General features: G+C 34.6%; 1 protein-coding gene across 1 annotated transcript in view; it reads left to right on the forward strand.

The window, feature by feature from the left end:
• RhoGEF3 (Rho guanine nucleotide exchange factor 3) overlaps positions 1–11,634 on the forward strand; it is a 941,311-nt gene extending 929,677 nt beyond the window's left edge. Inside the window, exons 19-25 of the mRNA XM_072521630.1 lie at positions 191–437; positions 5,199–5,638; positions 5,732–6,087; positions 8,197–8,325; positions 8,381–8,465; positions 8,755–8,994; positions 11,278–11,634. Coding sequence (XP_072377731.1) covers positions 191–437; positions 5,199–5,638; positions 5,732–6,087; positions 8,197–8,325; positions 8,381–8,465; positions 8,755–8,994; positions 11,278–11,426 — 1,646 coding nt within the window. The 3' untranslated portion in view covers positions 11,427–11,634. The remainder of the gene's footprint in view (positions 1–190; positions 438–5,198; positions 5,639–5,731; positions 6,088–8,196; positions 8,326–8,380; positions 8,466–8,754; positions 8,995–11,277) is intronic.
• The last annotated feature ends 1,274 nt before the right edge of the window (positions 11,635–12,908 follow it).

Here is a 12,908-nt window from a genome sequence, read left to right on the forward strand (position 1 = left end):
GCAGAAATTAAATATCATCATTTATTTAGCCTCATCTCTTTCTTCCACATATTTATCATCACCATTATCATTATTATTCGTTTTGTATAAACAGCATAGAAACTAAGCAGTTGAGCGTATATCTTATTTACCTTATTGTTTCTCTTTGATTAAATCATGAATACGTTCTAAATTCCAGAATTTATTGTAGGTATAAAACTGAGTGGATTCCATATGGCAAGCGATGACGATCGTCAAGGAACATCTGACGACGAAATGATGTCCGACTCGGAGTCGTCGTTGGCATCTCTAGTCGAAAGAAAAAAATCTCTAGACATGGCCATCGACGAGGAAATGGTTATCTTAGCTGAAGCTGTTTTTGATCACGTGGCCATCGAATCTGAAGAACTCGCTTTTCGTGCTGGAGATGTCATTGAGGTTCTAGAAACAGCAAATAGGTAATTTTATTTATTAACGAATTTTTTATAATCTAAGTAAAGTACAGCCAACAAAAGTAGCCAATTATGAGATTGCAACCCTTTACGCGAATGACGTATTTTCGCCTCCTCCACCATTGGAAGCTCGGCACTCATTTACTGAAGTATCTGGAGTATTAATTACTGTTAGTGTTATCTGCCATGTAGACAAACTTTCGCTCGTCACTTTTTCATATTGCACGATTTAGTTAACCAATGGTTTTCTATTTTATCTGTATTTAAGTGCATGCATCTTTACCTTGGGGTTTTTTTGTCTGGCTAGGTATGTGGAGTACATAATTTATCACGAATATGTTTTTCATCATACTTTTGAACAAGCCAGGCTAGATATACGTATAGCTCGAAACATGCATACATACAAAATCTAATTTTCTAATTTTCTACCTTTGGGGATCGAGGTGAATGTTATGTTAACTGCTTTTCCAAGTTTTGGTCGACCTGTACCTCTTTACGTTTTTTTTGTCCACATTCATATTCCAAATCTCTTTCACCTTTCTGCCGTCTTTCTTTTTAGTCCGAACTATATTAAATGTTTAGACTCACTCTAGCTAATGCCAATGTGACCAATTGCCGCACGAATACACCACATCTCGCACTCTTGAATTCTACCGATTCCGTTCATTTAAGATCCATGTTTCTCCCGCTTGTAGTGATATGCTGGTTCGTCTTCTTCTTCCTCATCGGTTTTGCCCTTTTCAGGGGTCGCTGTTCGATACTCTTCGTCTCCACACATTTCTGTTCATCGGGTCTTCTTCATCTAAACCTTTCTCTCTCAAGTCCTCTGCCACACAGTCCTTCGATCTTCTCCTCGGTTTTTCTCTACCTCTTCTTCCATCAACTTTTAACAGCTCTATCCTTCGTGCCACCTAGTTTTCATCTCTACGTCTGACATGACCCAACCATTGCATTTGTTCTTGAATCTTTTTTGAGGCTGTACTCACCCCGGCTCTTTCCCTAATCAAGTCGTTTCTGATCCTGTCCCTTCTAGTGTTACCCAACATCCACCGTAACATATTCATTTCAGCTAACTCCATCTTCTTTTCCTGGATCTTCTTTACAGGCCACACTTCAGCGCCGTAAACCAACCCAGGTCTCACCACACTCTTGTCTCACCACATCTTTCCTTTCAGCCTTTCCCTAAGTTTTCGATTACAAAGTACCCCGCTCATTCGCTTCCAGTTAATCCAACCAGCCTATATCCTTTGGGAAATTTGTCGATCTCGTGTCCCATTTTCCGTTATGTAGGAGCCAAGGTATTTGAATTCTCCTACTCACCCTATCTTTTCTTCAAGCACTTCTACGTCTACAACCATTCCTTTTTCTCCCAACTACATATACTCCGTTTCCGACCTGCTAGCCTTAAGTCCTCCCTCTTTAATAGCCGTTCTCCAACAATCCAACTTATCGTTCAACATTTCTTTATTCTTCTCTACTAACACGATATCATCAGCAAAGAGCATTGACCAAGATGCCCCCTCTATTACTTTCTCTGTCAGTACATCTATACTATAACAAGATAGAACAGGTAAAGACTCAGTGAAGAGCCTTGATGCAAACCAACCGTTATTGGAAAACTTTAGGTCAATCCGACAGCAGTCCTTACTTTGGTGTACGTTCACTGATACATATCCTTCACGAGCCTTACGTACTTTTCAGGAACCCATTTCTCTCTCATACATTTCCAAACAATTGCAGTTGTCCTCCTTGGAGATTGCAGTTGTTATAGTCATGAATGTCCCCTTTATCTTTAAACAATGATACCATCACACACTCTATCTCCATGCATTGGGCATCCTTTCTTCCTCATATCCTACTCGTCGTTTGCCACAAAATATCAACCCCTTCCTCTCCTTCATTTATCAACCTTCTAAAGTACTCATATCATCTTTGTTTTATTTCAACATCGGTTCTTAACACTCTTCCACCCAGCCATCATAATTGGCTCTAAACTTTTATTTTTTGATCTAAACCAATCTCTCTTTTTTTTTAAAAACTGGTTAAACTGGAAAAACAAACTTCGATTGGTTATTTAAGCTTTTATGCAAATGCTTTCAGTATTTTTAATCAGCCTTTATAATCATACCGAAATTTTTAAACTTCATTCCATACATTTAGGTTTGTCAATATAAATTTGTCTGAATCTGCAACCATTACCAAGTCATCTGCATAGATGTATACTTGCTTTAGTCTATTAAGTCTGATTCTGGTTTCCTTTACTCTATTTTTGCTTACGTTAGCTATTTGGTACATCAAGGTTAAAGGATCTCTTAATACACCCCCATATCTTACGCCACTTTCCTTGTTAATTAACTACATCGCTGGTCTGGTTGTTTGTCCTGACTCTGTTCTTGGTGCGATGATATTTACTTTTGATGATTCGTAATAAGTTATGTTTTATTCCTCACTGTTAAGATTTTCCATATATCATTCCTGGGACATTGTCAAACGCCTTTTCTAAGTCTATAAAACAACAATAATATGTACTGTTATGTTGAACTTGTTTTTTGTATCAATTTTCTTGCAGTTAACATCAGTATCTCCTCCTCAGCATCTTTTAGCCTTTTTTCTAAAATTATTTCATATATTTTATTGGCATACGCAAGAAGCAAGTGCAGTATGCTTATCACCTCGATTGTGTATCGTATCGCAAGTATGTTTGCGATTGTTAATAGTAGCTGTGCTGCCTCTCGTTGCATGTAAGTGATAAGTCTGATCGAATGCCGTTAAGTTCGGCACCTCTGCCATTCTCCAATTTTCTTATTTCTTTACTCCATTTAATTCCTTCTCTGTAATTAGTTAACGCAATATTATTTAAACGATCCTTTGTATTTTCCCCTATTTAATGTATCAACAAAATGCAGGTGCTATATTCTAATAACTTCTGCTAGGGAATAACTTTATAGTCTTGATCTTTAACATCTTCTATTCCTTTTGCAGTGCTTTTTTGAGTCTTTTATGGCCTTATAGAGTAGCTTGACATTCCTTTGCTATCTTTTCCATTTTTTTACCAAACTCTTTTCCTGGCCTTAGCTTCTTTGATCTTGTTTTTACCGATTATTCTTTGTCTCTTGTAGTTTTCATAATTCTTTTGTGTTTTCTCACTTAAATACCGTACCAAACCTTAAAAAGTCTTAAATGTTTACCTAAAATTGACTAAGCTAATAAAAACACACTCAAAACTTCGCGTAGTATGTTATAGGTTGTTTTTCTTCCATATAAGTTAGTCTGTCTGCTTTTCTTACTATTTAGAATAAGCTGTAGCAAAGAACTGAGATAGCTGAGAGCAATGAACACACGCCCTCATCTGGTCAATACTATCAAAATTAGAAAGAATTTGAGCAGCTCCAGGTAATATTAGAAGGCAATATTTAAGTAAAAGGGGCATAGGACGAAAGAAAAAATCTTGGCTACGAAACATCAGAGATTGGACCCACACAAGAGGAAATTAGTTAATTAATCAAGCCCAGAATAGAGAGAAATTTGCATTATTGATCGCCAACCATAACAGAGAAGACACTTAGGAGGAGGAGGTAGCAAAGAAATTTAGAATCAATTTATTTGCTCTTTTACTTGCTTCTATATTACTATCTTATGACAGTAAAATCGTTACTGCTTATGTTCCTAGAAATGGAATCGTCCTCCAAAAGTTCGTCACAAAAATACTGGTTTAAACATTCTTTTAATTTAAAGTATGTAGTAAAGTGTAAAGCTTGCCCGGAAATTTATTGTATGTTGAATTTAATCGATATACTCGCAATTACCTAGATTGTTGTCAGAAGTAACACAATAGGTAAACCAGACTGATTGTTTGTTTATTTTGGCCAAAGCTTTTGATCGATGGGGCGAAACGTTAGTAAATCTTTTATTGTCTATTTATGTGTTATTATTGTTAATCCAATCAAAAGTATTCATTACATTAAGAAAGTACCTTTGCTTTGGGAGGTTATCAGGTTATCATTATTCCTTGTTAGAATCAATCTGGTTTTTAAGAAAATTTTTAGTCTCAAATCTTTTAGAAGTGAACAATTTTATGACTTTAAAATTTGAATGAGATTAAGTGAATTTCATATATTGTTCAAGATTTGAGACAAAGACAATTATGTTTCTGATCCATCTTTGCTCCATTCGGCTAGTGTTTATATATTATTTATCTCCTCAGAAACGCACTATTGCATAGTAGGAGGTTCTCTGTTACCGCTAGTAGGTACTATTTTACGCCCTGTTGTTATTACATCCAATTAAAAATACAATTAATTGTTAAAGATTTTTCAAGTCATCAGTCAGATAGCTAAGCGGGCATGCGGTCGAATAGCATTTACTTCATTGTGAATGATTTAGCTGACGATGGTTCAGGCCCTGGCCAGAAAACAAAAAGCGAATCGGAGTAGTTTAAAAGCAATTTGCTATTTAGATCTCTATATGGATAAGCAGCACGCTAAGAGATATGGGGCTTGCGTCTCGGTATTACTCTTTAAGATGTTTGAGCTGCTGCATTCTGTTACATATTTGAGAAAAATCTGCAAATTTTTAATTAATTTCCAACTGTAACAATGTTATTTAGTTCAATTCCTTAATTTCATCATGATATCAAATTTTCAAATTATTGATGATTGAATACTTTTTGCAACAGCTCTCTCATAAGTTCTGGATAAATAAGTAAACAAACCTTGTGTCAAAATTCAAAACTTTTGAATTGTTAATTTGTTTGTCTTTTATTTTTAGAGACTGGTGGTGGGGCTCAACTAAAGGCAAATCAGGATGGTTCCCCGCCCAGTTTGTGCGCTTAAGGGTGAGCCAGGAAGATACCGTAGAAGATTGCCTGGCGGCGATGGCTTCCGGTGAGCGGATGCCTTCTCAGATACGACGTAGAACTAGTATCTCCCTTTTGTCGAACGACCAAGTCAGAACGAGTGTGGTGCGCGAATTGGTGCATACCGAGCGGGACTTCGTTAAAGTGTTACAAGACGTAGTGGAGGGATATATTGCGGAATGTCAAAAAAGGACCGATATGTTTACCAAGGAACACATAGACGCGATATTTATGAATTTAGAAGACATTTTGACTTTTCAGTTAGGGTTTTTAAAAGACTTGGAAGCTTGTATAGAGTGGGAAGCACCATATAAAAGTTGTGTGGGGTCGTGCTTTCTTAAACATCGTTCTGGTAAGTTTATCAAACACTCTTTATATTTTGTATAAACAAAGCTATCGCATTACTTGTTTTTCATTTATAATTTTCATAAAATTATTATTTTAGGATTCAAAATGTACTCAGATTATTGCAACAGTCATCCCATAGCAACCGCAACTCTGCAAGAACTGTATCAGTTCCAAAACTATAGCAAATTCTTCGAGGCATGTAGGCTAATGCGAGGCTTAATAGAAATTCCCTTGGACGGATATCTACTTACTCCCATCCAAAGGATCTGCAAATATCCGTTGCAACTGGCTGAACTTCTGAAATACACAAAAGCTGACCACGCCGACTATGAGGATATCAAGGAAGCTCTGGAAGCGATGCGTGGAGTGGCGATGCTGATTAACGAGAGAAAGAGGAGGATGGAAAGCTTGGAGAAGCTGGCAGCATGGCAACAAAGAGTAGAAGGCTGGGAGGTGAGACGAACATTTTAAAATTTATTCATTGGGAATTATATATTTTGATACTTACGTTTTTATGTGCCAAATTGAGATTCGGCTACTTGCATAATCTAAGCGTTTTAATCCTTTTGGTCATTTACCACGATTATTATATCTTCCATCAACTCACCTTTTAACTATTCAACGTATTTAATTTCAATTTGGTGCCTTAATACCATGTTCTGGTTTTCTGAAACCTGTAACTTGATATGAAATCGCTGCAACAGCTTACGTCAATACTTGTGCTGTAACAAATAGTGATTTTCCGTCAAACCTTCTTTTTCTTCTTTTTATATAGACATGACTCTGTCTGTTTTTCAATGTGCCTCCAGTAAGTACTCGTTCCATTGTTTTCGTGATCTTCCTACTGATCGTCTTTCTATTGGGGAACCATTTCTTCGCATCTTTACTACTCTATGATCGTTCCATTCTACTCTTCTATTTCTTATCCAGTTCTTGATGTTCTCCACCTTGCATCTACGTCGTATATCTGTACTTCTAGCTCTGTCCCATAGTGTCTTACCATTAATTTTTCTAAGTGTTTTCATCTCTGCTGTTTCTAACATCCTTTTTGTCCTCTCTGTGTCAGGTCTTGTTTCTGCCGCGTATGTCATTATTGCTCTGATGACTGTTTTTTAAATTCTGCCTTTCGTTTCTTTTCCGATATTTTTATTTCTCCATATTGTTTTATTGAGGCAGCCTGCGGCTCTGTTTGCTCTATGGACTTGATCTTCCACTTCGGTTTTGAGCTTTCCGTAGCTAGGTAATATGATGCCTAGATATTTAAACTCCACTTGTTCTATTATCTGACTTTCCAGCTCCAATTTACATCTTAGTAAATTTGCTGTTGTAACCATGCATTTTGTCTTTTTTGGGGAAATTAACATGTTAAATTTTCTGGCGGTTATATTAAATTGGTGCAGCATACGTTGTAAATCATCTTCACTTTGAGAGAGTAGTATTGCGTCGTCTGCATAGCAGATTATTTTAAGTGGTTTTTCTCCCATTTGATATCTTTTTTAGTTCTTAGTTTTTTTATTATTTCGTCCATAACCAGGTTGAACAATAGAGGACTCAGGGAATCTCCTTGTCTTACGCCATTGCCAGCTTCAATAGGGTCGGTTAGTTCTACTTTTACTTTTATTGTGTTGTTTTGGTAGATATTTTCGATCGTTTTGATTATTCCTAGAGGTATCTCTCTTGCGTACAGTAAGTGGATAACGTCTTTTAATATGACGTTGTGTTTATTGTGTTCTGTATTGTTAAAAGGCTTTCTTCTTTTCTTCACATTTTATCTTCACTTCCTCTCTAAACCATGATGTTTTCTTTTTTGATAATGTTAGTGTTCGTTACTTTCCTCTCTCCAAGTGATTCTGTTGCTGCGTTAATTATGTTATTTTTGAGTTTTTTTCCAGCTTTCATCGATGTTATCGTTTTCTAATATTTCATTCCCAGCGATCTTCTCTGATATTCTTTTCCTGTATAAGTTTTCTGTGGATTCCGTATTTAGTCCTTCAACTTTGATTTTTGTTGGGTGGGAAGTATTTCAGGATGATTCTTATTTTACATAATACTAGCCTATGGTCACTACCTACATCTGCTGCCGACATCTGCCGTCAAATCTTTTGACGTAAATTCTTTAACCGCGATATTTCTCTTATGCCCTGGCCTTTATTATCAAACGCGCATAATATTGCAATTTTCATGTCAGATTGTGCACGGTATTCTTGCAGTATTATAGAATAGGAGGAATTATCTTTTTCGACAATCGTAAGATATCTGTTCGGTAAGGGGTGGATATCGGCACAGATGGAATCTGTGCACTGTAGTTATAAGTTATTAGTCGGTCAATAGGTAATGTTACTACTGTGATTCTAAGCTGACGATGATAAGAATTATGATTCTTTCTAACTAACATATATTTTATCTTTTTTAACAATTAATTTCATACCAAATTTAAATCAACTTTTACGTAAGCAACAAAATGCGTATATTTATATTTTTTGTTATATCTAATAGTTTCATAGTAATTTAAAACTAAATTTAACAGGCAGGTTTTATTATTTGGCATTTTTCCTTCCTTAGGGTGAGGATCTCATAGAAGTTAGTTCTCAATTAATTCATCAAGGAGAAGTAGTTAAAGTAACGACTGGTATGTGGACCAATAATATTACCTTATTTCTCTTTGATCATCAGATTGTATATTGTAAAAAGGTAAGCTATTATCTCTCTTTGAAATATTGAATATTAATATATGATTATATTTTAGGATATTCTTAAAAGAAGTATATATGTGTATAAAGGAAGATTTTGTTTAGATACTAGTGAAGTAATTGATGTACCTGATGGAAAAGGTAAGTTGTCAAATTTAATAATTTGTTAATCTCACATTTTACTACTTCATTAAGTATGTTATAATCCGGGAAAACTTTCTCCTCTCTACTCAGCTTCTTGATTTCCTGTAACATTTTCTTCATACTATTTTACATACAAATACACTATAAATTTACTGATTATCTATTTCTTGATATCTTTCTAGAAAAAATTCTATAAATTGGCGTCCATGAAATAAATAACAAGCATATTCAATGAAATTGAAATTTAGTGTAAAATTTCTCTTAAAAATTATCACTAATCTTGCAGATGCTCACCTAGGAGTCACTGTACGACACGCCATAAAGTTGTATAGTCTAGTCCGTGATAAATGGTTACTATTCTGTTGCCGGTCTTCCAACGATAAACAAAGATGGCTCCGAATGTTCGCAGAGGAACGAAGACTAGTAGCTCAAGACAAAGACGATGGACTAGACTTCCCGCCATCGACAAGGCATCTAGCCAGGATATCAGCCAGATCAAAGAGGAGGCCTCCAAGAAAACCTAGAAGTAAGTAAAGATTACAAATCTTAATAAGAATCTGAGTGTTTTAAATGGTTTTAAATTCCAATAAAGCAAAATTAATTGTCTCAGTTTTATATAGACTCATATTAAGCTGACAGGTATACTCCATTCGCTTAGCTCGGGCATATTTTGATAGATTCATTGTCGGAAACCTACAACACAACAATTCCTACTTCTCAGTATTAATAGCTCAAGTATACTACTATTGCAGACTTCTTTCTTTAAAAAAAAGAAGAATTATTCTAAATAGTGGAAGTGTATACTAAACCCATAACATTTTGGGTAGTATATATTTAAAAGATATATTTTAGTTGTTATAATTTAACATATAAATATGGTGCAAATAAATAAATATTGATTGTCGGTAATTTGTAAAGTTCTATTTTACATACTATTTAGTTTGTTTACTATTAATATTGGCTATAAGTACGTGTGCTTGGTTGTATAGTAATTTCCAGCCACTTCGAGTCTGTCAAAAAGTAACTAACTTCGCAAAAAAATAATTACTAAATTCACTAGACAGTTCGGACTGGAGATAGCGAACCGAGTATATATAGAAATAGTGACACAGAGGATGATTACTGATCACTTCACTGTTCATTACCCTGTCAAATGTCATTTGATAGACGCCATCTTCCAATCTTTGCTGGAAGTGTCTTCACAGTGAAAAGCGCTAGACTTCACAGTTAAACAAACACGTACTAACTTTGTTGCAATATACTAGAGAATAATCCTCATCCAAATTGATTTATTCCCAATAAAAAATAACATAATTTAAGCAGAGGCACCAACGGTAGTACGTAAATCACACTAAGTAGTGGATGAAATTTTACTAGAATATAAAGAATACCTTAATTAAAATTTAACATATTTAAGACAAAATAGGTAAAGCCAACAAGGTGATATACATGGCAATTATCCATAGGCACTCCAGTAAACGTTATAATCAACAATAAAGTAAACCAACATAATTAACAATAATTACAGAAAATTTACACAAAAGAGTAAAAATAATATGGATAAAATTTGTGACAATTTGAAGATAACAGAATTATCACCATCGTACACAATACAAAAACGATGACGATGACAAATGACGACATTGCACCACCAATTGTAGAAGCCGAAATAGAAACTGATGTATCACAGTATCAGAGTTGGCAAGGTTGCTGGATAATACGACTTCTTCCCAGAATTTTTGCACGAGAATGCATAAAAAATTCCTTTTCTTGTCTGTATGTGGTTGGGATATTGAGTGCGAGCATCAAACTGTCATGTTCATTCCACGTTCTCTACTGGACACTGACCCAACTTGCCTTTTACCTTTTTGTGCAAGAACCTTTTGGCATTTGTTCTGCACAGTGTTGACACCCGTTTCGTCAACGTTAAATATGCGAGTTGCATCAATATTATTCTCATCAATATTTTTTTTCAGAAGGTCGAAAAAGACGTAAACATTCCTTTTATTGAATCCTTTTAAGCGCATCATGGACATCGCTTGAGGTTCTCTCAGTAAGATTATGTCCTTATATAAAACCACTTTTTTCCTGCCATTTGGGATTCTTTACTATAATTATGTGGTATTTGATTTCTCTCGACGATTAGAAATGCAAGCCGTCGAACATCATTGATCGTGAAACCAAACATCGACTCCATACTGCCTGCAGCATTAATTTAATCCCATGTCTCCATTACGAAATGTTTGAATGGCCCGGCTCATGTCGTCCACATTCCAAGTCCTATATTTTCTTTTGAGCATCTAAAACACACAAGAACGGTGTGTATTATTTATTTATTTATTTATTTATTTTTGAAAATAAGTAGATCTTAAATACCCACTGGTATCTAAAATTGTACCGGTATAATATAGGCAACTCGGCGTGGTACAATATGGGAAACTTGCACTTTATATAAATAAACTACGATTCCTAACCTAAAAATAGTCCGGCAAAGGGAATCAACTCAATTTTATACACCTACATACACGCTTTTCTTGTATTTATGAATCAAAATGGTTTGCACATACCTCTACAGATACTTCAGCACTCAACTCTAGGTAGTAATTAGTTCCACTAAACGACATAAGAGCGCTCTGGCTTCCTCATAAAGAATAAATACAGCTCTGGTACAATATTGGTGTCGGTACAATTTCGGCTACTTTCACCTATAACGTAACTTCAATTTTGCTATTAAATATTTTTATGTACAATTTATTATTTATTTACATATTTTTTTGCAATAATCTCTAACGATTTTTTTCATTTACAGCTGGTAAAAACTTCAAGCATGATTCAGGTTATATGGGATCAACTCTTCAATTAAATTCCACTTCAAATAACTCATTAGGAAGGAAAGTAGGCACGTGGTTTACATTTTCGAATAAGAAGACGAGGCATCAGCATTCCGATGTTTCCTGAGATCCGACTACTTTACTGTAATGTCAGGCAGTTCGTCTTCCCTTCCTAAACTCCAGTTGACTCGACACGAGACTGTATTACAGTAAAATGGTTACATTGTTTGTATATAAAATGTTGGCTTCGGTTTATTATAATATTATAAGCAATTTGTATCATGTAACTTAATTATAAATGTTAGTACCCAATTACATAACGAAATAACTCGTAATCAATCTTTCTACCCGTGGCTTGGGGCATGTTTCCTAATTGTGACGCTAACCTCAATATACACTTATAGTGGCTTCAAGGGAACAGTAAGTAAAGATTTGAGCGTAAATGACATGTTACAGTAGATTTTAAAATTTTTTAACGAATAAAACACGATTTTTATCCTTTCAAGCAAGATAAAATGTTTGGTTTGATAAAATTCGATGTCAATATATGTTCAAACATATATGTTACCTTTTCCTATTGTAACCTTAGGTGGTAATTGTAGAAAATTAATATAAAAAGTTGCTATAATGTTAAAATTTACTGAAGTTTTTGTTAAATAGAATAAATGCAATAATTATAGTGATAAATTGGCTACTGCCGAATGTGCTGTGCAAACGATATAGAAACTGTTTGTGATTTGTCAGTTGTGAAAATATACAATATGAGTTTTTTAGTCGTTTCGTAACTACATAATTCATTTATTATTTGTGACTTTTTGGTGAAAATGTACATGTGATATCGTTCAATTTTTCCACTGAAGAATATCGCCAGACTGAATACGAAAATCGGCAATTATATTAAACGTGGGCAAATTTTATAATTCCAAAACAATCAATATAACTCTGTAAAGTGCCGATTAATGCAATTAAAAAGTCATATCCTTACGTTAGTTGTAAAAATAAATAATTTGTTTATACTAAGAAAAGAGTTAATTATTAATTACAAATTTAAAGAGTTATTTTGTATTTTAAACATACTACGGTAATATTAGCAAAGAGCAGTTTTTATTGTCTATATTATATCTCTTGAACATCTCTATGATCTGACCCCGAAAGGCATTTTTTCCTTGCTAATATATATGCTTTCCCAAGTCTGCATTTCCATCAGCGTTAACTGGTGTCAAATCTTCTCTTACAATCATTAAAGATTTGACTTTCCAAAATTAACCTATTAAGGGCTGAATTATTTTTTTAAGAATGGTTGTTATTTTACAGTAGCACATAGTTAGCTTACTTTAATAAATTGACAAATATTATTGTACTATAGATTTTATTTTTTTTTTAACTTATTATAGGTATATGTTAAAAATCATGTTGTCAAATGGCGATGCCAGTGTGAAAAGGAGTCAGCCACATTGACAAAAACTTAAATAAATCATCCAATATTTATTAGATATTAGTGCGGAATATAACACGGCAACGTAAAGTGACACTTTACCTTTGAAACATTTAATACTTTGATCATTCTCATAATTGAGCTGCATCCTTTGCTAGGTCATCGCTTGTTGTC

The sequence above is a fragment of the Diabrotica undecimpunctata genome, chromosome 2, assembly GCF_040954645.1.
Source record: "Diabrotica undecimpunctata isolate CICGRU chromosome 2, icDiaUnde3, whole genome shotgun sequence".
Lineage (NCBI taxonomy): Eukaryota > Metazoa > Arthropoda > Insecta > Coleoptera > Chrysomelidae > Diabrotica > Diabrotica undecimpunctata.